Here is a 21,416-nt window from a genome sequence, read left to right on the forward strand (position 1 = left end):
TCTTTGGAGGCCAAATTCTGTCAAAACTTCTTAATATATATATATATATATATATATATATAAATAAAAAACCACGATACCACACAGGTGACCATTTACAAGAGTGTCTTCATCAAACTAGAGATATTATCAGTTAAAAGTAAAAACTGTGAATGAATGAAAAATGAGTGCAGCGACATATTTACATTGCAAAATCTGAAGACCAGGACAAAAAGGTTGAGACAATTATTCCTGACAGCGACAGCTGTTAATCTTTTGTCATCGAGTGGAGCCGCTAATATTAGACCGTTATTTTAAATATCCATCAGTGGTTAATATGTTGGTGTTCAATCTTGAGAAAATAAATAATATATATATATATATATATATATATATATATATATATATACATATATACATACATACATACATATATATATATGTGTATACATATATATACATACATACATACATATATATATACATACATATGATATATATATATATATATATATATGTGTATATAAAAAAAAACAGTATCAACAGTAAAAAAGGGCACAATATAAAATGGTATTTAAATAAAGGAATTTCATGCAAAAACTACAACTTAAAAAGTGGACAAAAAGTGCTTTTTTAATGATGAGATAAATGAACAGTCAAAATGTCGATTTTTCTATTTTTTTTTACTGCTGTAGCCGATCCATTATTCCCAACATGTGCCAGACTTTTAATTCTCCTGGCTTTACTTAAAGTTAGCCAACATGCCTCTTTTTGCTTAAACTAATAAAGGAGTACAAGCTCGGCATCGTGCTTCCAGAATATGTAAACAAATCAGTCCACCTGCATGTCTGACTTCCATTCTCCAGTCAAACAGCTGAGTGCACAAATTTAAAATGAGTCTCTTGTCGTAAGTGTAACAACTTACATTGTCAGTCTAAAAATAAATGCCTCTTCACAACATTCACACCTATTCACTGAGACGGCGGAGAGTGCTAGTTTAGGTGTGACCACATAAAGATTGACTATATACTTTAGCTGATGAAACAAAGAAAGAAAAGAAGCACAGAAGGCATTTCAAGCAACATTTAAAGATTAAAAAATATGTGATGAATTATTTCACTTGAAAGGTTTTCCTGATTGACAGTCAATTGTCAGTTTTAGTCTTAAAATTCGTTCACGCTCCTCCCACAATGGAAAGAGAGAATGGTTGTGTAGGAAGGACAAGATCATTTCGGGAACATCGCAGTGTGGCCAAAAGCTTTTGGAAGTGAAGGTTCTTTAGAAGGTGTACAACCAGAGTGGACTGGTGCCGAGGGAAAGTGGGGATCCTGGTATGTTTGGGACAAGTGAGTGGACTTGGTGGGCTGTGGGGGAGCCGGCTGAGGCTCTCGGGGAGGTGTTGCTGGCCTCTGGAACTCAAGTTCTTCAGTCTTAGCCACTCCACCTTGGATGTTGTCACTCTGTGGTCTGGCACAGGGGGTAACGGTGGCGTCGGGCCTGGCAGGGGAGGAAAATGAGACTCTGCCTGAGGTGGGGCTGAGATCACTGGGCTGCTGCTGCTGCTGCTGCTCCCCCTCCACTTTGACCTTCTCTGGATGGTACTGTTTGAGACGAATGTGCCACGCCAGGCTACAGACCGCAGACACCGTCTTGAACTGATGGATGACGTTCCTCGGGATGAAGTAAATGTCGTCGTCACAGAGCTGGGCACGGACATAGCGGATGCCTTCCCTCCTGAGCTGGTTGAGCTTGGCATCATCCACCCACTGTACACACTGCATGAAGATACAGTGGGTGTGTGGTTAAAATCTTAGCAGTATATGCTACGGGGGTGGGGAGGAAAAACTAATCGCAATATGTCATGTATTTTTTTTTTGTCGTGATAATTTAACTGTTGTGGCCCGAATCATGACATTACTAACTTGAACAAGAACAGCTAAAAGCAGCAGTTCAGTTTTTTCATTTTAAGGCTCACATTTGTCCATGTGTCCTGTTTTAGGAGGTTCTGTTTATTGTGGCCAAGCACTCTCTTTTCTTCCAGAACTAGCCCAGGGAACACCGAGTAGGCAAAGCTAGAGGACACTTTGTTTGTTGCTTGTTATTGTGAGCAGGGGCAGCAACATGTGGCAGTTAAAGCTCCATTAAAGTGTGGAACATCTATTGCCCCCTGTGGGCCCCTGTGGGCATTTTCAGCCATAGTCCAACTGTTTTACTAGTGCTATGTAGCGCTGTGCGACACACAAAAATAAGCCACTGGAAACAAAACACTGCTACACTGAGAGAGTCGCACAGAGAGTTGTGTGGAGCTTTATCAGCATTGTGTGGTTTTGACATTTGTTTAGATTTAAAAGCTTTTACTTTAATATAAAGTAAAAGCTTTACATTAGCTGTTGGGATGACTGACTGACATGTGATGTTGTCATTGAAACGTATCATTCCCCCACAAAAGGAGGGAATCGGCGATTACCGATACTAAATAAAGCATGTGATCCCAGCCCTAATATGCCACCTTTATAATATGATTGCATAGAAATTGGAGTTCTTACCTGAGACACAGGAGGTTCATACAGATCAAGCTGCAGTCTCTGGACAACTTCATTGAAGTCACCAGCTTGGAAACATACAACATCTTTGGTTATCCGAGGTCGGTTATTCCTGTAAGAGATTGAAAAGGAGCAAAAAACCCGTAGTTACATCTCCTCCCGCACGTACCAGGATGTAATTAAAAACAGTGACACTTTTCCGTTGACCTGTACTAGGCCTGGTCGATATCTCGATATCGATATATTTCTAAACGAGATATAACACGGGACAATATCGCTTGTGCCGATATAGTTCATTTTGCGTTCAAATGACAATAAATGGGCCTCCACTCTCACCTACACTCAGCGACAACATGGAGACGGAGTGCGCCACAGAAGAGGAGAAGTGGAGTAAACGTAAGAACAATGGCTCGATCATTTGGAGCTGGTTTGGTTTTCAAGTGTCACATGACCAGTTGCAAAATGTTTCGTGTATAGAATGTCGAAAACCTTTTGCAGGGTTCTCAAATCTCGCACATTGAGCGTGACACTCACGCTTTTTGGTCTTAAAATTCATTCAAATTATTATATAAACTTCAATGGTGCGGCGCTATGGAAACTGATCTCATACACAAGTGCTTACCTCCTGAGCAGTAGCAGATACTCCACCTTATGGCCAAAAGGAGAAAGTACACCTCTGTATGTGCTACTGCTCATCACAGAAGCTATTAACAATATATTAACAATTCATATGCAATACATAAAAAAAACTTCTTAACATTCAAATGAAATAACTTGAAAAATATAAAGGAAGGGGGTGTGGCTTGTTCTGTTATCATTTCTTGTCCTTACACTAGCGTAGTCATATTTCCATAATCTGCTTCTTTTCTTTTTGAAATAACAGTTTGCAGTAGCAGTAAATACATCAGTGGAAAAGTGTTTATTGTTACTGTTAAATTTTGGCACGCAGGAAAGAGATTTGTTTTATTTTTTTCAAGGAGCATTTTTATTTCAGTGACCTCTGATGTTTGGCATGTGGCTTAAACTTATAACGGACTATTTGTTTATCTTTTAAAAGGTTTGACTCTGGAAAAAAATGTATCTATAATGCTTTGGGGGAAACCCCAATTACGTCACAGAAAAAATATCGATATACATCGAGTATCGCCATTCAGCTAAAAACTATCGAGATATGACTTTTAGTCCATATCACTCAGCCCTAACCTGTATATTTGACACAAGACCCTCACCATTCACCGAAGTGCACTGCCTTCAGTACCCCTACAGCAGCAGTGCTCTGCCAGTCAAAACTCTGACCGACATGATCAGCATGGGCCTTAGTCCGGTCCTCAAACAAGACTTCTCTAGGCTCACTGGCTCTTGGCAGATAGTGAAGATTCTTTATCTCGTTCATAGACCTGGATGAAAAGAAGTGAGTGGTAGAAGGATAAGAATAAGACAGGAGCTCTTTATATTTGCATGACTACCATCATTTCGTCTTATGGAAATCAAGGTCATTGCATAAATTTGCTCCAAAATGTGGGGTGTTGTACCTGCGTCGTTTGAAAGGGGACTTGGGCATATCAGCAGTGGGTACCATTTGTTCTCCCGGTCGCACCCACATGATGGGCCCATCGTCGCTCTGAGAGCGACAGTCCAGCTTCAGACTGGAGAGGGTTCCCCATGGTAGGGTCATCTGTTGATAGGGGACGACGACACACAAACACAGCTGTGAGCGTTAATGTTAAGGTTTTGGAGATAATGCACAGAGCTGGAATCACACTAGACATGTTTGGTATTGGACAAGTCTTGCACAGCACCAAATTGTTTGTTTTTTAACGTATTTCCCGTCTCCACCGGACTTTAAAAGGACTATGTGAATGAAACCAAGTCAAACTTGGGATACACAACCTTCTGCAGGTTAAATGGCCTAGTAGGGACATTGAAATCAGGTAAACGCCCACTACAACAACAATAACATGTATTTATGTATATAGAGTATAGAGTATATAGAGTATATACATACATCCCTTACTGATAAAACTGCTTAACATAAATCTTCCTCTGACCTTGAGAAAGGGTGATTCTTCCAACATGTCCAGGAATTCTGGGAAATAGTCTCCAACCTCCTCATCCACAGCTCCCACCAGGCTGATTTGCCTCATGGGTCCTGCCCTATATGTTCCTGAAGAGTAAGACTGACTCACCTGGAGCAGGAGAAACAACTTATATCAGTTAGTGTGCCCCCATACCTTCATACTTATTATATTTAAAAGTTCCAGAGTGTGAGAATTAGCAAGTGAGTGGAGCAATGAATGGAGGACTCCTCCATCACCTCTCCCTTTCCAAAGCACATCAGGGAAGTATGGTGGCTGTTGCAGACCAGAAAGGATATCAACACTCTTTCGCAACTCTCTCAACTCCACCACTAGTTTGTGGTTTGTTGTGTTTGTTGATTTATGCATTTGGTGTAAGTGGGCGGGGCTGTTTTTCTCTGTTTGAATACCAAATCACAGAAATGCATACATACGATGTTAGTTAATGTACAGCATATGTAGTTCACTGTAGACCCCACATGCTATGGACTCTATGCTCTATTGCATTTTCACCTCAAAGGCTGCAGTTTTATGTACCGAGTCAGTAAAATGCAATGGTCAAACTATATCTACCGTCTCTGCATACACAGAGAAATGCTGAGCTCCCCGCTGTCCTCCTGCAGATCAAACACACGCAGAGTGTCACATCAGCACTCACTCTCCTCTCTGCCATCTTTGGCCAGCGGTGAGAACACGACCTCGTCATGGAAGAAACAGCAACCCTGTTTCTCCCCTCTCTTCATTGTACTTTGGACTGAGCCATCAACTGGGAGTGAACACGTACGTGAGCTCATTCATGACTCTGGCTTGTCCCATGCTTTCTACTTCCTCTCACCTTCCACAGTCAGTGTTGTCAGGGCACATAAAAAGGTCTGATAATAACTGTCAACAATGACGTTGTTATTTGTATTACATTGTTTACAATGTAATACAATTTATTATTTACTGGACGGCTTACAATATAGGCTAAATGGAAAAAAGTATAGTAATCTATGCAGAAGCCAGATCATACTAAGATATAGATATAAACATGAGTATCTTGAATGTAACTTGATATTTTATACATTACATTCAAGATCCTCGTGTTTACATCTACATCTTAGTATTAGTAGAGTCTTTAGTTTAAATTTGCTTATGGATAACTTTGTTTAGAGAGAGAGAGAGAAAGAGAGAGAGAGAGAGTTAGGTAAACTTGGCTAAAGCTTCCTCAGGAGATATTAGATATGTCAGCCAGACAATTCTGTAGTTAAAGATGGTGTCCCACGAGTCAAAGGCCCCCATTCCCTTCTTTCTTCCTTGTGGAATACATTGGTGAGCTACACTGTGTCTACACTGGTATAATGGTGCACTATTCAAATGGCACATGTCGCGTTAATTGTGAAGTGATTTACGTAGCCGGCCTACACACCCTGTGGTGGAAATGCATATCAGATCACAGATTCCATAACAATATTGAATATTAATGAATATTAGCATTTTTCATTAAAAAAACCCACAAAAATGAAAAAATTGAACGATCATGTCTCCCTAGCGTTGAACTCCCACAAACAAGGAAACTGCAGCACTGCTCTTTGGGAGGCTGTGATTTTATCAAAGTGTGGGATTTATTGATTGTCTTTTCACATACCTGAGAGTGAAAGTTGGAGATAGTTGTCGTCTCAATGTCTTTCTTTCCCATTATCTCCATTTTGACGTGTGTGTTGGGGAAGTTGAAGGCAAAGTAGTCCAGGAAGTCGGGTAGGTAGGCGGCTGCCTTGTGGACCACTGCCAAGGCATAAGAGCCTGCACCTCGGGGGTTCTCAGCAAAGGTCAACTCCAGAAACTCCTGGGCAAAGCACTCCATCTCAGCCGGACTGAGACAGGCCAACTCATCAGCATAGGCATGGAGGATTAATCCCCCACCATTGGCCTGTCTTTCCTCATGCATGAAGCGTCCATACCAGGTGCCCGTCTGGAGGCAGGAGCTGCGGATGTAATGGTCTTGGTGGGAGAGGAAGGGGACTTGCCCCAGTTTGAGAGCATGGAGGTAGGGTTGGTAGTTGTCCGTAGTGTCACTGCTAGGCTGGCGATTCCTTTCGCACTTTACTGTTCCAGATGGAGATATTTCAGCTCCAAGCCCTGAACACACAGTCTGAACTGCTTTGTTGTGCACGTAGCGGACCTTCTTGCCTCTGTGCTCATCCTCGCGATGCTGCTGCTTCTTCTTCTTCTTTTTCTTCTTCAGGAGATAGTCCTCCAGTGTCAGGGACTTGATGTTCTCGTTGTGAGGCCTTGGTTCTGCAAGCACAGGAACGAGCAATGGTTAGAGGAATGATGCATAAAGACTTGTATTTGAATTTAACTCGAACTGTCAGTAATTATTGCCACCAGGGCTGGGCAATAATTCATTAACATTTATCATGATATATTTTATGTGTATCAATATGATATTTATGCAAAGCTAGAAACAGAGAAATGTTTCTCCGTTTCACCGTAATTTTTGTCTTCAACTTTCACTCAGGAGCAAAAATCAATCTTAAATGATTTGAAATAGTTTGTAGTGAGTGTACTACAATTTCCACAAGTTATTAATATTGACTGACGTGAGATGTTCTTCTTGTTAGGTTACAGTTTTGGCAATCACCCAGCTCTAATTGCTCCATTGTTATTATTACTATTACTCCTGTGGGCTACACTGTTGTTGTTGTTGTTATGTTACATGTTTGTTCCATCTTGTCAGTTAAAAAAAAAAGGTTAATGTTTTTAGACAAAAAAATCCTAATTTTATTTCAATGAAAATACATGAATCATCCTAATCTACAGTTGGACTATACCAACCAAGCCTAAAAATACATGATGATTTTTAGTACTGCAGATAACAGAACACACTTTGTTTATATTGTGAGTGGGTTGGGTCTTTACAAGTCTTTCCTCTCCTTTCCGTGCACTTTTATCAAAGATATTTTGCAAAAGAATGCCTGCTTCTCATTAACAGTTATTATTGCTACTGTGTCTTGGTTCATACGTGTCTCAAACATGCCTAAAATACAAGAGGATAATTAATCAGATACAAGAGGATGCAAAAAGCAAACATACCCATTGTTATGCACCAGTTAAAACAATGTTGGCAGTATACTGCATATGCACACTATAATGGAGCATATGTAAATGAGAGGACAGGTAACAGTTACAAGAGAGATCTGAGAAATGAGTGACCTACATCTGGACTGTCCGAAACACGAGTATTTTAACTGGACACATGAACAAAATAATACAACTACTCACCCTTCTTTTTCTTCAGCTCGGCGGGTTTCACGTTGGCCTCGGTGTTTTCCTTCTTGAGCTTCACTTTCACGTCTTGGTCACGGTGTTTTTCTTTAAAATCCCGGGGCTTGGCCTTGACCACTTTGAGAGGCGTGAAAGTGAAGAGCGCAGGTGGCAGCGGCTCGGGAGGCAGCGCTCGCTTCTTCTGCGGCGGCTGCTGCTCCGGTCCTTTCCGCGGAGGAGCGGGAGGCAGAGCCGGCTGCGGGCTCTTCTTCGTTCCGTTGGTGAGACTGTGGTTGTTGTGGTGGTGATGGTGGTGGTGGTGGTGCAGGACATGCTTCCCCGCGGTGAAGTTGAGGGGTTTGTGGGTTTGGTGCAGCTGATGCGGCTGGTGGGTCCGGTGCTCAGCATGGTGTTGGTGTTGATGGTGATGGAGCTTCACTTTCTTCGCTTCTTTTTCATACTTGTCCCGTCTGTCCGGTGACAGCTCCCTCTTCTTCTTCTTCCTCTTCCTCTCTTTGATGAGTCGCTCCAGGCTGTCCCTCACCTTCTCTTCGGCTACTTTCGCTCGCAGCAGGTCGACTTCAGCTGCCATCTTTGCACGTACAGTACATTTAAAGGGCTCAGCAGTCACACAGCGCAGGTCCGCGGCAGTTTGTAGTCCTGTTGCCGTAATTTTGTAGTTTATTTCGGCGTTTCGGGGCCGCGGCGCACGCGCAACGCATGGGACGCTGGATCGTGTAGTTTCTTGACGTCGCAATGCTACATGGGAGTCGTAGTTTAAAGTACATTGACTGCGTGCGGCCAAGCACGCACTCACTTCTGCTCTGCTGACGTCATCTTTGTTATTAAGAGCCACTTGCCACTAGAGGCAGTAGTTATCAAAACCTCAACTTAAACCTTTATTTGGAGGCTATTTGACATGTTTGGGACTCCACATGAAGTAATATAAGCTAATATTGTTATATTACTTCATTTAGAATCAGGTTCAGATTGCACTTGTTTGTCTTTTTGTTACTGCACATAATAGGGTTATAGCTTTTTATTATATAAACCAGTGGTCACACACTGCACATGTTAAATAAAATGTCTCCAAGTAAAATTATTTTTCACCAAATAGGTCTATTTATTTTTTTATTTTTTTAAAGAAATTTACTGCAATGTTTGGCTTTTTAGTTTTAAACAAGTTTTTGAAATATTTCCAAAATATTTATGTTTTCTCATTTTATGACAGTGGTCTAATACATTTGTGAAGTACAAGATACTAGTTGTTTTTTTTAATTACAAATAAATCAAACAACCCCAGTTGTGTATTTCTCAGTAAACCTTTATTTATCAGTGCATGAACGGAATGCCATGACCAGATTATTTGTTTTCAACCATTATTGTTATATCATTTCCTCTCAGTTCCCTTAAAAAAATAATGAAACAATTTACAGAGGATTTTTCTTTTCTGCATGAAGGCAAATGTTTTTTTTTTTTACAGGTGCTGTACAATTTATAAACATTTAAAACTACAATGATGTTAAAATTAAGATAATGTTGTTCTATCTTGGAGCAATGCAAGGCCACGGTATCATACATAATAATGAACAGTAAATAATTATTCAACAATAAAGTGGACAATAAATTAATAAGTGGCCTCACAGACCAGAAGATGCACGTGTTATTCCTGTACATCCTTTCACTGGCAGGCTGATGAGCAACCAACCACTAGATGTCTCTGTACTCCACGTTAACAACATCGAGACAACATATTTCATCTTCAGAGCAGGGTACAACTGATTCCAATAAATATATATAGTTTTTTAAGAAGCCTATGAGCTCCTGTTTAATTCAATTTGATAAACTTCACAGAGGAATTTCAAATAGAACTCCCACAAAAGAAGTCAAGCCATTCTTCACATGTTGCAATATGTGCAACCACACATTCCTTCCTTCCATATGTGGGGAAATGAATTGCGTTCTTTGTGAGTCTAGCTTTAGTTTATGTCACCATAGTGACAGCCATGATGTTGTTAATAATTAACAGCTAAGCAAAAATATACATGCACTTGTTTCTCACATTATTGGTCATGTTGTAAATAAAAAAATAGATCAAAAATAGATTTGGAGGTTAGAGTGAGGAGAATTATGTTTTTGTGCCTACATTAATGATGATAAAAATACCAATATCTCTTAAACTTTTAAGTAAGTTGAAGGCAAAGGTCTCACTTATTACAATCAAACCCTGACAATTCAACTCATCTAAATTATGTGTCAATATGTGTAGTCATTTTTGTTAAATAATATGTTTCTGAATATAGTTGATGCTACAGTAATATTGAAAATACACAGGTCTACCAGTCGGTCTACCAGTTGTATACACACGCACACACACACACACACAGCCAGAGGACCAAAAATACAGAGCTGCTAACAGTAGATAACATATGGATCAGGCTGATGTTTACAGAACATGTAATATTAGAAATAGAATGCATAGGTTTGCAGTGTTGTTGTTTCGCATGGTGACGGTCATTTACACATTCTATTTCTATATTGAAAATCCACATCATAAGTGAAATGACAGCACGGGTATGTGCACAAACGGTTCTGTTTACGTATAATTTCAATAAATTACATTATGCTTTATTATCATCACACATGTAACAAACATTAGAATTATAACCACAAGTATCTGGTCTGCTGATTGATGCATATGAAGCTCCTGGATAGTGTATGCCAACCCTCTGATAAGCCAATTAAATCAGGGTGTCTCAGTGTGTGTGAATACAGTCGCACACACATACACACACGATTTATAGCAATCCACAAGTCTAGTCAGGCTCTCAAAGAACAGACTGTAAATAAATCAGAAGAGAGTGAAGCCACCTTAGAACTTCACCAACCTCTTTTTTTTACATGCATCAGTGACAGCAACAGTGACTTAGTCTTGCCAGGAAGAGGAAATGAGTGATTGTAGGGATGTGCCTTAAACCTTTAAAGTGACGAAGAAGAAAAAAAAAGTTGGATCCTTCATTGTGATGTGAGTAGCCGGAAGGAGCAGTTCACTCACTTACCCACAAACAGTCTCACAGTGAGTGCAACACAGAGCAGCTTCTTTTCCCAGAGTCTGTGATTGGCACAAAGCAGACAATCTAAAACACACACATCATCCATCTCACTCATGTAAGTACGAGCATGTACATCAGCAGGTTGATGCAAACTAACCAAGGCAAACTGGGTGAAGAAAAAAAAATAAAAAAATCACAAGCAATGAGAAGCTATGTTGCTGGTTACACAGTGATTTGCTTTGTTCAAGAAAAAAAAGAATATAATTCCATTGTGGATGTCCACACTTTAGAGGCTCAGCTTTCTGTTGATAAATGCAGAGACAGATATCACACGTCTGCATATGTTATGTCCACTCGAGACTGGATCTTGGCAGAGCTAGGAACTTTCCACGGGCCTGGGGTGATTGGAGTCTTCTTGCTAGTAGTGGTCCCATTGCAGCTAGGGTCCTGAATGCTACTGCTTGAACCTCTGGGGTCCTTTCTATTCACTTCATCAACTGGGCCATGGTACTTACTCTCCCAATATTCTTTATCCCCCTTCTCTCTTGCACTCCTTCGGTTTAGGGTGCCACTATCAGCATCTGACCCCAGCCTTTCCCTCTGTGTTTGGGAGAGAGATTTTTGCGCCACTGCCTCGTGCTCAGCCCTTTTGCCCTTCTTGTGCAGTTCAGTGGAAACCCTGCTTTTGTCTCCACTCTCTGTTGTACCCCTCTGCTGCCAGTAAGCTGTGTCCTCCTCCTTGTACCTCCAGTCCTTCCCTTCTCTAGTGGGAATGCTGGGCTGTTGGCCTGCTGGACGCCTAGGACTCTGGGGCTCCTCCAGGTTTTTCAAAGGCACAACAGTGTCATACTCCTTCTTGGAGCCCTTCCTGGGGCTAGAGGAGTAGTGGTCTCTCTGTCCTTGAATTTTTCTCTCATTGCTCATATCTTCCAAGGATCCGCTGTGGCCTTGCCCTGTTCTTCTAGGGCTCTGGGAGTGCTCTGCTTGATCTGCCCAGCCTTCAGCTGCTCTTTTTGGACTACTAGACTTGGAGTCTCCCCTGCTTGTTTTTCTGGTCTGAGTGCTGGGGCTAGTGGTGCGCTTATGGTTGTGGTGTGGGAGCTGCTGACCTCGTGATCTGTTAGCCTGCCTACCGTGCTCCTGCCCAGCACCAGGGGATGCAGATGCCCTCGGGTCCCCCTCAGTGAACTCGTCAGAGGCAGATATTTTGGGAGAAGATGGGGACAGTTCTGAGGTAGAGAAGGAGACGGAGGATGGAGAGGCTGGAGATGACTGAATGGTGACTTTGTCCTTTGAACCTGAGAATCAAGCATTGGAGAGTAAGACACAGTTCACGCTGAGCTAAAAACCATGTAAAAAGAGCAAGAACTGACATATTCCTGTTTCTTAGTTTGCACATTCATCAAAACTGAAAGATAATTGCACATCAGGCAAAAGAAAAATATTATTGTCATATTGTGAAAACCTATCTCGTTATCTGTAATAACCCCCCTGTGATATCCCTCTGAATATATGCCTTGTTTGAGATATACATCAGCTGAAGACATGGCCATCAATGACGAAGGTGCTAGTGCTCAGCCAGCACTGACGTTTCAATTTTCAGCCGAGCTGATAAGAATTTCACGGCCGTGATTGAGAGCAGATATATGCAGCAAAAAACTAGAGAGAGGAAACAAAAGAGTGATGGTCTTAGTGGCGCTGAAATGAGCTCTTGGATTTCTAGGAGCAGCAACTCATAGAAATTCATTCTAAATTAAGTCTTTGGATTCGGAAAGGTTTCGGATGCCAGTGAATGCACACAGATCCTTTTAACACCTGTCATTCACTGATCAATATCTATTTAAAGGCTTTTCTCCAGGTCACCATATTCATTCACACTCAGGATGTGGTGTGTGTTCAGTGGCATCACTCGTTTTACAATACCATTACGAAGCCTTCAATGCTCCTGCTGGTCTGTTCATTCCTCTAGGACTCACTGCTTTAGTTTCGCCCCTTCAGAGAAGAGTATACTTTACTAAGTCACACGAAACGGATCTAGTTCAGATCTGATCATGGGGATGAAGGAGAAGTAAGGGACAGAGAATGACTGAAATCTGGAAGATGAATTACTTCAAAAGGATAGATCAAAGGCAAAAAGTAAGAGGAGTACAAGGTTTACCAACGTTATTAGGAACAGACCAAGAAAAGCAGTGAGGCCTTTAGTGATGCTCTGGTTTCATGTAGAAGCACAGGGTGGAAGAAGAGTTCAGACCTATAGGAGGAAGAGATACATCGGTAGAAGTCGACAGCCGTGCTGGTGCAGAAAACAGAGAATGCAAGGTAGGTAAAGAACACAACAAGTAGACCAAGATAGAGGTTGTGAGAAAGAATGAGAGGAGGGAAAAGGTCAAGAGAGAAGCTGCAACACATGCAAGAGAAGAAAGAAACTCAGCACCCTGCTATCAAGCATATCCATACAGAAGCTTCTATATAACACACACCAAATGAGTGTGTGTGTGTGTGTGTGTGTGTGTGTGCGTGCATGCATGTGGTTCTCAGCAGCCACTCACTGTGATCCGGGACCAAGCCCTGCCCAGGTCGGAGCAGAAGATGAACTTTATTGCCTCCTGCTTGGATTAGCTCGATTGCCCGAGTGTGTGTGATGCCCTGTGTGGCCTCGCCGTTGATCTCCACTATCTGATCTCCAACCTGTCATGCACATATCACAAGCAGCAGGTGTGTCAGAACTTACCAAACACTAATACGTTCAGTTACAGGTCTTTCAAATATAAAATACATTTTCAAAACGGAGCACATGTAAATAGGGGGAGATATGAGGCACAGATACAGTGGAAATACAGCATATATACTGGTTTGCTTCATGCCAGTTGTACACTACATGACACAAGACACACTGGATGCTGCCCGTCTCAGAAACAACTTCCATCACAAGTAAATGCAAAAGGACAACTTTTGAAATACTCTATACTTCCTTTATACATTCCTCTGAATTAAGAATGATCAATATCCCTCACAATAAGACAAAGAACAAATGCGGGAGTGACTATCCAGTCAATTCTGAGAATAGAGGCAGCCGAGCAAGACCACTCACATGTATCCTGCCATCATTAAGAGCAGGTCCATCCTCAGCGAGGCGCAGTATGAACAGTCCCATGTTATACTCTTTCCCCCCCCTCAAACTGAAGCCAAAGCCTCGCTGGCTGCGCTCCAGCTCCACCACGAAAGAGCCCTGTGTTACACAGAATATGAGAATTTAACACCAGAGGAATCACCGTTGCATGATTGAAATCCACGTAGTGCCAAGTTAATGACTTTAACAGTAAATGAAGTACCACAGTATATACTGTGCTTATCCGTTATCTGGCTTTGGCCTTACCTGCTTAGGGCCAGATGTCATGAGTGTACCCATCTCTCTCTGTGGAAAAAAGTTATTCACTTCACCGTCACCATTCCTGCAACAAAAACAACCAAAAACACATTACAGTGTTTATTTCATTCTATTTTAATACAGCACAATAACACTGAACCCCAGATGAAAACTCAATGTCTACTTCAAACTGTGGAAAGCAATATAAATAAAACAACAATTTCAATTACTTATATGTTCTATAGACATTATAAAACAAACTCTAATATCTGGCATGGGGAAATATAGGCATAACTACGCATTTTCCCGTATTTGTACACTGTGGAGTACATAAGCTACAGCATATTAAAAACAGAGACATTACTGTATATATTATGGAGACAGAGAAAAGGGAGTCATTATTTCCCTCCACTGCTGAGTCCAGTGCGATCCACACACCATGTTGCTTTTACTGTTTATTGCCGGATAACGGGGGGGGGGCACACTTCAGTGCTTAACACAGCTCATTACAATGCCTTTGTGGGAACACACAAACTGCTAACACACTAGAGTCTGCGCCGTCTTAGCAAATTCCCTTTCATGTACAGGTGTTTACACACTTTGTGCAGTCAAGACGGCAGCGTCAGCTCATAGTCTGGGTTAACCCAAGGCATGCGTTGGAGATTATAAAGAGAGGAGGAAGGGCTGTGCCGAGGGATGGATCCAAGGCTAATTGAGAAGAGGAACACATGCTGATAGGCAGCGAATGTGAGATCGTGAAGGAGAGAAATGACGATGCGGAATTGCCGCAGCACCAGCAATGGATTAAAAAGGCTGACAGAGGGTAATCTTGTTTAAAAAAAGAGAGATCAAAGAAAAAGTGAGACACCCTATTAGTTTGTCTCCAAGTCTTTGCTTCACCAACGAAACAGGAACCCACAGAGGGAATTGTTTGTCTTTTTTGGATAACAAGAAAAGCGTGAGCCACGAGAAATGGTAATGGGCCACAGTGAAGCACAAGACAGAGTCTGCATAGAGAGGATTAGGGCTAATTTACAGTTCAAGTGGTAGAACCTTTATGAGACTTTCCCAAATGGATTCAGGAGAGAGCCAACAAGCCTGTGTAAATGCAGAGGAGATTGTGCTTGTTTGTTCTTGTGTACCTTTCTGGATAGCTGGGAGGCTGCTGGCCCACAGCTCTGTGTTGTGCTGAGGGGCTCTGCTTGGCTGAATTTGTTCCAGATGGAGGAGCGCTGTCTGTAAAAACAAAGCTCTTGAAGCACATCCATTCACTATGACACAAGAGAAAGACCACTGTCTAAAAAAAAAAAAACTAAACAAAAAACCCCTCCCGTCCTCATCTCAAATTTGCACGGAAGACATTTTGACAGGTCACAGTAGGAAAACAGGGCGGAAGTCATCAAATGAATGATGTGATGGCCGAGTTCCATTAAGCTTCCTCGGTTTTGGGGCGCATGCTGTTTCACTGACACACTGCTCTGACCTTAAGGAGCTAAACAAAGCCGCTGTTTACATGTGACGAGTAACACCTGCGTTTTTCCAGCTGCAACGCGTCAACATCGCTGCTGTGCAGAGTGTGTTACAGAGTGTGTTGCAGAGTGTGTTACAGAATTGCCAACCCACCATCTTCAGGCACAACAGTGAGCGTGACCGAATTGCCGGCATCCTTGATGAGCTGGACGATATCGTTGTGAGACAGCTCCATAATGGACTGACCATTGACAGCAGAGATACGGTCTCCCACCTTCATCTGACCTAAACGGTCCGTGGGGCTGCCCTCAATGATGCGGCCAATCTTGTGAGGTATAACTGAAACAGAGCAATACAGAGAGACGACTGTGTGAATATCGGATTCAACAAACCACACGTCAAGATATTGCTTGAAAATAACAGCTTTTGCAGTGGAAGTATAGCTGTTGCTGGTAGCCTGATACAGTTTCTGAATCCCTCTGATGAATTTGATGAAAAACAACGCGAGTGATTAATCAAAAATGCAGGTTTTTGGGAATAAAGCCAAAAAGGGCACTATAAGGTGCAAGGTAAAAAGTAGAGCCTGAACAATATGAGGCTGAAGACGATACTAGAACCTATATTATGGGGGTCAAACTTTTCAATACCGATACAACAACAGATATACAGTATATATTTCAAAGTGCCAATTATTCCTGAGATGCTGTTATTAAATCCTAAGATTTATTCATTTTTAACCTTAAAATTCCATTATAAATAACTGATAAAGAAAATCAAAAGAAAACAAGACTTTTTTTTTTAAACATTTCATGATTAATGTTAACACCTTGAAGACAAATAATTAGAAACTGTAAGGATTATTATTATTGTTATTTATAATAATTACTATTTTGGACTAGTTTGCAGATGCGCTTGTATTTTGTGTGTAAGTGTGTCAGTCGAGTTGCTGTACGTCTGCCATAAAGGTGAAGAGTTTCTTGCACGTCTTATTTGTTTGTTTGTTTGTCTTATTTTCCAGAAAAAAAAACTGTAGTGAAAAATGTTGTTTGCATCATATATATATTGTCATAACTCAAATATCAGCAAATGAAAACACCAAACCCATATGTAAGCCCATAACAAAGGCTCACGTCGGCCAGTTTTTATTGGCCAACCAATAAATTGGTCGGGGCTCTAGTAAAAAAAACAGTGAAGGGATCACAAGATTTATTCCATTATAACCCACAAGAGAAAAACAAACAATAAAAACAGTCTGGGAATTATTTTCTTTCCTACATCCACTTAAATCTAACTCCTTTTAATTTTGAGTTATTATTATTATTATTATCATTTTGATTGTTATTATTAATAAAAAACCATTTCATACAGGATATGTTTTTGTTTATGTCTGACCTCCAGGTGGGGGCTTGTTCTTTGAGGTCAGGATGACAAAACCAAAGCCCTCGTTATCTTTGCGCTGCAGAGTGATGTCAAAGCACTCAGGTCGAGACGAATGGGCTTGCTGGACAGCACTTGGCAGCTCGGTACCGGGCATCTTGGGAGAGCTGTTGACCTGGGCAGATGCAACGTGGTGGGGCTGCTGACCACTCTCCTCCTCTTCACCCCCATCTGAAGGATGACATTGCACAGGAACATGAGGAAAAGCCGACATCCCTGTATCTTGTTCAGATCTTCTTAACCGTATATGTTATATAAGCTTAAGTACATTTTAATCAGTGTACAATTATTCAAATTATACAAGTTGACATGAATCACCTTTAATTCATACAATAAGCTGACCTTTCTGATCCTTCTGAGCCCCTGCACATACATGATGCTTCATTTGTTACAGCATGATCAAAGCTGATGTAGCAGCAGCAGCACAACAAATGCAAAGTTTTGCAAAAGGTTTTGGGGGTAAGCGAGTCTGAACGCAGCTTGTGCTGCTGGAAAAAAAACAGTGACTTCATGTGTTTGCAGTGACCCACTTTTTCCTTGTTTACTTTTGTCCTATATCAGGGGCATGAAAAAGATTTTCATTCACATTCCTTTGATTTGAGTAAATACGTTTCCTTCTCTATTCCAGGACTTGATTCTTCTTTCCAAGAGGAAGTCTGCATAGAATAATAAGTTGGTTGGCTTTCCTTTACTCATATTATATACGTACGTATATATATATATATATATATATATATATATGTATATGTATACATAAATCCCACATCAAAGCTTCTGCTCAGAGGTTCTCTTCCAGCATACTGATCAAAAGAAAGACTGTGAAAGGAAAGTAGAGACGATAACTCAGCAGCAGACCAACCTGAGTGCACCAGCTTTCTGCGGACTGTGAGCATGACTTGGCCGTTGCGGGCAGCGTTGGTCATCAGCTCCAACACTTGCTTGTGGGATTTGCCCTTGACTGGCACACCGTCTATACAGAGAAGCTCGTCTCCTGCCCGCAGGCGCCCGTCTTTCTCAGCTGCACCGAGCGGCACGATTGCGCCGATGTAAACCTGTGGAAAGAGCGTGAAGGTTGTAGATAAATCATCTCAGTTGCTTTGAGCATTTAAGACGTTTTCTTTATCCGAAATTTAGAGGTCTACTGTTTCTTTGTTTTGTTTTGTTTTAAATGTTGTCATTGTCACCCAATATAAGCAGAAATTTGGGCTATTTCAGTAAATGAATGCAGCTCAAATATTGATTTGCTTGGTGTCTGGCTGGCAGTCTCCGGTATCCAAGGGCTTAGCATTCTGGCAGCATGCTGAGCCTGGTTGTACACGGTTGGACGGGCCCGTGCTGCCTCTTACCGGCTGATCTGGCCCCTCGCCTCCAAGGACTCTGAAGCCAAAGCCCAATTCCTGGTTCCTTTTGATGAACACATCCAAGTCCTTGGTATTAGCAGCTGCAGAGAGGACACAGGAGTCAGCAACCAATGTTCTGTGTGTTGCTGGTCAAAGTGGGCAATGTGTATATTATATGAGGAAGCAGTTCTAAGCCTGAGTTTTCAAATCATATAATCAGGTAATGAGAAAATAACATTTTGCATTTCTTGAACAGATATAATGTCCTTAAATAAAACAGTTGAAACTGATTAAGTGACAAAATAATGAACAGAATATAAACTGACACTGACACAGGTTTTAATTTAGTATAAACAAAACCGATAACTCATTGTTCATTATTCTATTCTTAAATGTCAAGATGTTTCTTATCATTATTTTATATCTTCATTCTACTTTTATATGTTTCCTTGTTTTGAAGACACCAGTTTCGACTCTTAAGAGCATTTGCTAAAGACCACTTACGCTTGCTGTCCAACAACGCCTTGGACTTGAGGTAGAGCTCAGATCCATCTGGTTTGGGCGAGGACGAATGCAGGGTGTTGGCAGGGAAGGAGATGGGATTGGGATTGGGATTGGGACTGGGGGTTGTCTCCGGCTGACTGAGAGCCTCTGTGCTGTTGATCACCTCCTGTCGCTGTGGCTGGGGGCCTTGATGGGGAACAGCATGAGGTGCCTGTTGAGGAGTTGGCTGGGATAGAGCCTGGGACACGGGAGCTGTGCACTGAAACACAGACACAAGTACATTGACTCGGTTAATATTCTCTACAAGTCTATAAATATATTCCTAATTCCTAATAATACTCTTTATTTAAAGCTGCAGTGAGTGACTTTCTACCGATAAGTATAATCTTCTGAAACAGAAACGATGTGAAATTATTTGGATGTGGTATTCTTCATCGGAAAACAAGCTTTGTCAAACAAAACTATCAGACCCGACTGAGGGAGCGCTTGTCACTTTGTTTTCCCACGTTCATCCTGTGAAACTGCCGAACGGGGCTGGTTGTTCTGAGCAGTAAAATTCACTTGGCGCTTCATTGTGTTCGCAGTCGTCTCGCGTTACAGCGCAACACTGCTTGTCTGTCATGACATACAACAAATCATCTCCTGTGTGCAGCGCAGGAATGCTGCGGCGCGCTATACGAGATCTAAACATTGCAGTACGGAGAAACACAGAGAGAATCATGTGGAGCTGATCAACTTAATCCGCAATGTGTGACCTCATTTGGCAATGGTCGGAATGTAATGGAAACATTTGTTAGTGATTTCTGTGTATCCCAAATAACCTGCCCATGCTGCTACACTGGTCTCAGGTTTTTAAAGCGGTGCACCAATCACGCCAAATCATTCTGAGCTAAACGAACGAGACAGAACACGAGTAAGCCTGTTGCTGCCCCAGCTTCTCTCTATTTTAAAAGTGCAACATGGAGGAGCAGCGGCACAGAAACATGCTGTTGAACATGGCGTATCGTCTTTAAACACCCATACACAGAGGGATGTTTAGTTGCCGTGTGCCAGGAGCCAGCATATTTACCCACATAGAGTTCCAGAAATAACAGCCTGGCTAATGTGGGCACCCTGAATAATGTAGCTTACAACAGCGACCACAGCACATGAGTGGTGCTTGTGCAGAACCAGGATGAAGTAAAAAAAAAAAAAAAAAAGCATCAATAATTAAGCCACATTATTTTTTTATCAAACGTGTATTTTTTTTTGTTTCACCCAAAAGACCCTTTAACTTTAACTTACCGGTTTCAGTGATTTCACAGGAGATGTCTGACCTGCAGGCAAAGATGGAGAGACATTCAATTTTTAAATGACAGTACTGTAACTGCACACTGTGTACTGTGCCAAAGTCTCAGGATACCACGAGCTTAGTTGTTTTTTAAGACTGTCAAATTCTGTGATTATTGACATGTAGTTTATCTTTTATATTCGGAAGCTGTCGATGTTGTTTACATGAAATAGGAGGACAAACAATAATAACATTAGGCTTGCACTACAGGTTGAAGACAGCCAGAGTCATTTTAACCTGTATTTTTTTCCCTTTCCTGGAACTTTAAAACTGTCTTCATGTTTCCCATATGTTCAGGGGGTGTTCCAATAAAATGATTGAGAAATAACAAATATATAATAATTATAGCATTGTTAAAAAAGGAAATATAATGATGGCCAAAGACTTGTGCACAATACCTTGTAGCGTGTATCCATTATCACACATGTTTAAAAGCAGGATTTATTTGGGTCACTAATTCAATTGCAGAGATTTCCCTGCCTTTTACTTACACATTAAATGACTCATGCATAAAAGGAAGCAGGGATTCATTTATCAAACACACGTCTCATTGAAATGCCTGGTTTACCTTTTCAAAATAGTATAATAAGGTGTTACAGAAATAGCAGTCAGAAACATTTGACTTTGTCTTCTCTGAAAAGTGGGTCCCAATTAAACATAGGTTCAAGTTGTGCCTTTCTACCGTGTTTTCACCCACTCTACTGACACGTTGACCTTCAGAATAAGAGCGTCATGGAACATCTTCACTCTTTTCTCATGCAACGTTTTTGCCAATATGTATGTTTTCTAAGGAAATGCAGTATTTTCTTTCCTCACTCTTGGTCCCCCCCCCCCCCCCCCCTTTGAGTTATAGCCTGTCAGTAGGGGGCAGTATACCTCAGTACACTTTGCATGTCACTGTTGCATGTGAGACACAGATGTGACCCAAAACCATGGAGGAACATTCACTTATCTGGGTTAAAACTGCCAGCTGTTTTCTAACATTGTAAATGCTCCCCCTGGCTGTAGATTTTAAACATTTCAGACGGCATTAACAAACATTAATATATGAATGAAGTTTTCTGATGAAAAA

General features: G+C 41.4%; 2 protein-coding genes across 6 annotated transcripts in view; both read right to left on the minus strand.

The window, feature by feature from the left end:
• Window positions 1–501: 501 nt before the first annotated feature.
• On the minus strand, window positions 502–8,478 carry LOC131469247 (lysine-specific demethylase 9). Its single transcript, XM_058644214.1, has 7 exons — window positions 7,862–8,478; window positions 6,225–6,874; window positions 4,571–4,708; window positions 4,055–4,197; window positions 3,752–3,919; window positions 2,526–2,634; window positions 502–1,754 (listed from the first exon to the last, which is right to left on the minus strand). The coding sequence occupies exons 1-7, from the start codon at window positions 8,433–8,435 to the stop codon at window positions 1,206–1,208; spliced, it is 2,331 nt and encodes a 776-aa protein (XP_058500197.1). The 5' UTR covers window positions 8,436–8,478; the 3' UTR covers window positions 502–1,205.
• A 1,971-nt stretch (window positions 8,479–10,449) lies between these two features.
• Window positions 10,450–21,416, minus strand: part of magi3a (membrane associated guanylate kinase, WW and PDZ domain containing 3a) — a 100,379-nt gene continuing 89,412 nt past the window's right edge. For 2 of the 5 annotated variants that reach the window (XM_058644210.1, XM_058644213.1), the window contains exons 11-22: window positions 20,299–20,330; window positions 19,015–19,273; window positions 18,517–18,611; window positions 18,030–18,222; window positions 17,126–17,341; window positions 15,887–16,072; window positions 15,406–15,499; window positions 14,273–14,348; window positions 13,988–14,125; window positions 13,446–13,584; window positions 13,055–13,147; window positions 12,106–12,194 (exon numbers count right to left, since the gene is read on the minus strand). In XM_058644210.1, the coding sequence (XP_058500193.1) occupies window positions 13,095–13,147; window positions 13,446–13,584; window positions 13,988–14,125; window positions 14,273–14,348; window positions 15,406–15,499; window positions 15,887–16,072; window positions 17,126–17,341; window positions 18,030–18,222; window positions 18,517–18,611; window positions 19,015–19,273; window positions 20,299–20,330 (1,481 nt within the window). In that variant the 3' untranslated portion in view covers window positions 12,106–12,194; window positions 13,055–13,094. Of the gene's footprint in view, window positions 12,195–13,054; window positions 13,148–13,445; window positions 13,585–13,987; window positions 14,126–14,272; window positions 14,349–15,405; window positions 15,500–15,886; window positions 16,073–17,125; window positions 17,342–18,029; window positions 18,223–18,516; window positions 18,612–19,014; window positions 19,274–20,298; window positions 20,331–21,416 lie in introns of all 5 variants that reach the window. The other 3 variants (XM_058644208.1, XM_058644209.1, XM_058644212.1) reach the window with 2 other exon arrangements.

The sequence above is a fragment of the Solea solea genome, chromosome 11 (genome assembly GCF_958295425.1).
Source record: "Solea solea chromosome 11, fSolSol10.1, whole genome shotgun sequence".
Classification (NCBI taxonomy): Eukaryota; Metazoa; Chordata; class Actinopteri; order Pleuronectiformes; family Soleidae; genus Solea; species Solea solea.

Excerpts from the sequence above, each read along its gene's own strand:
- LOC131469247 (XM_058644214.1), bottom strand. The coding sequence starts at position 8,435 with ATGGCAGCTGAAGTCGACCTGCTGCGAGCGAAAGTAGCCGAAGAGAAG. Across the intron at positions 4,198-4,570 it reads AAGAATCACCCTTTCTCAAG|ATGACCCTACCATGGGGAAC; the intron begins GTCAGAGGAAGA and ends CCCTATCAACAG. Across the intron at positions 2,635-3,751 it reads GCAGTGCACTTCGGTGAATG|GAATAACCGACCTCGGATAA; the intron begins GTGAGGGTCTTG and ends AATCTCTTACAG.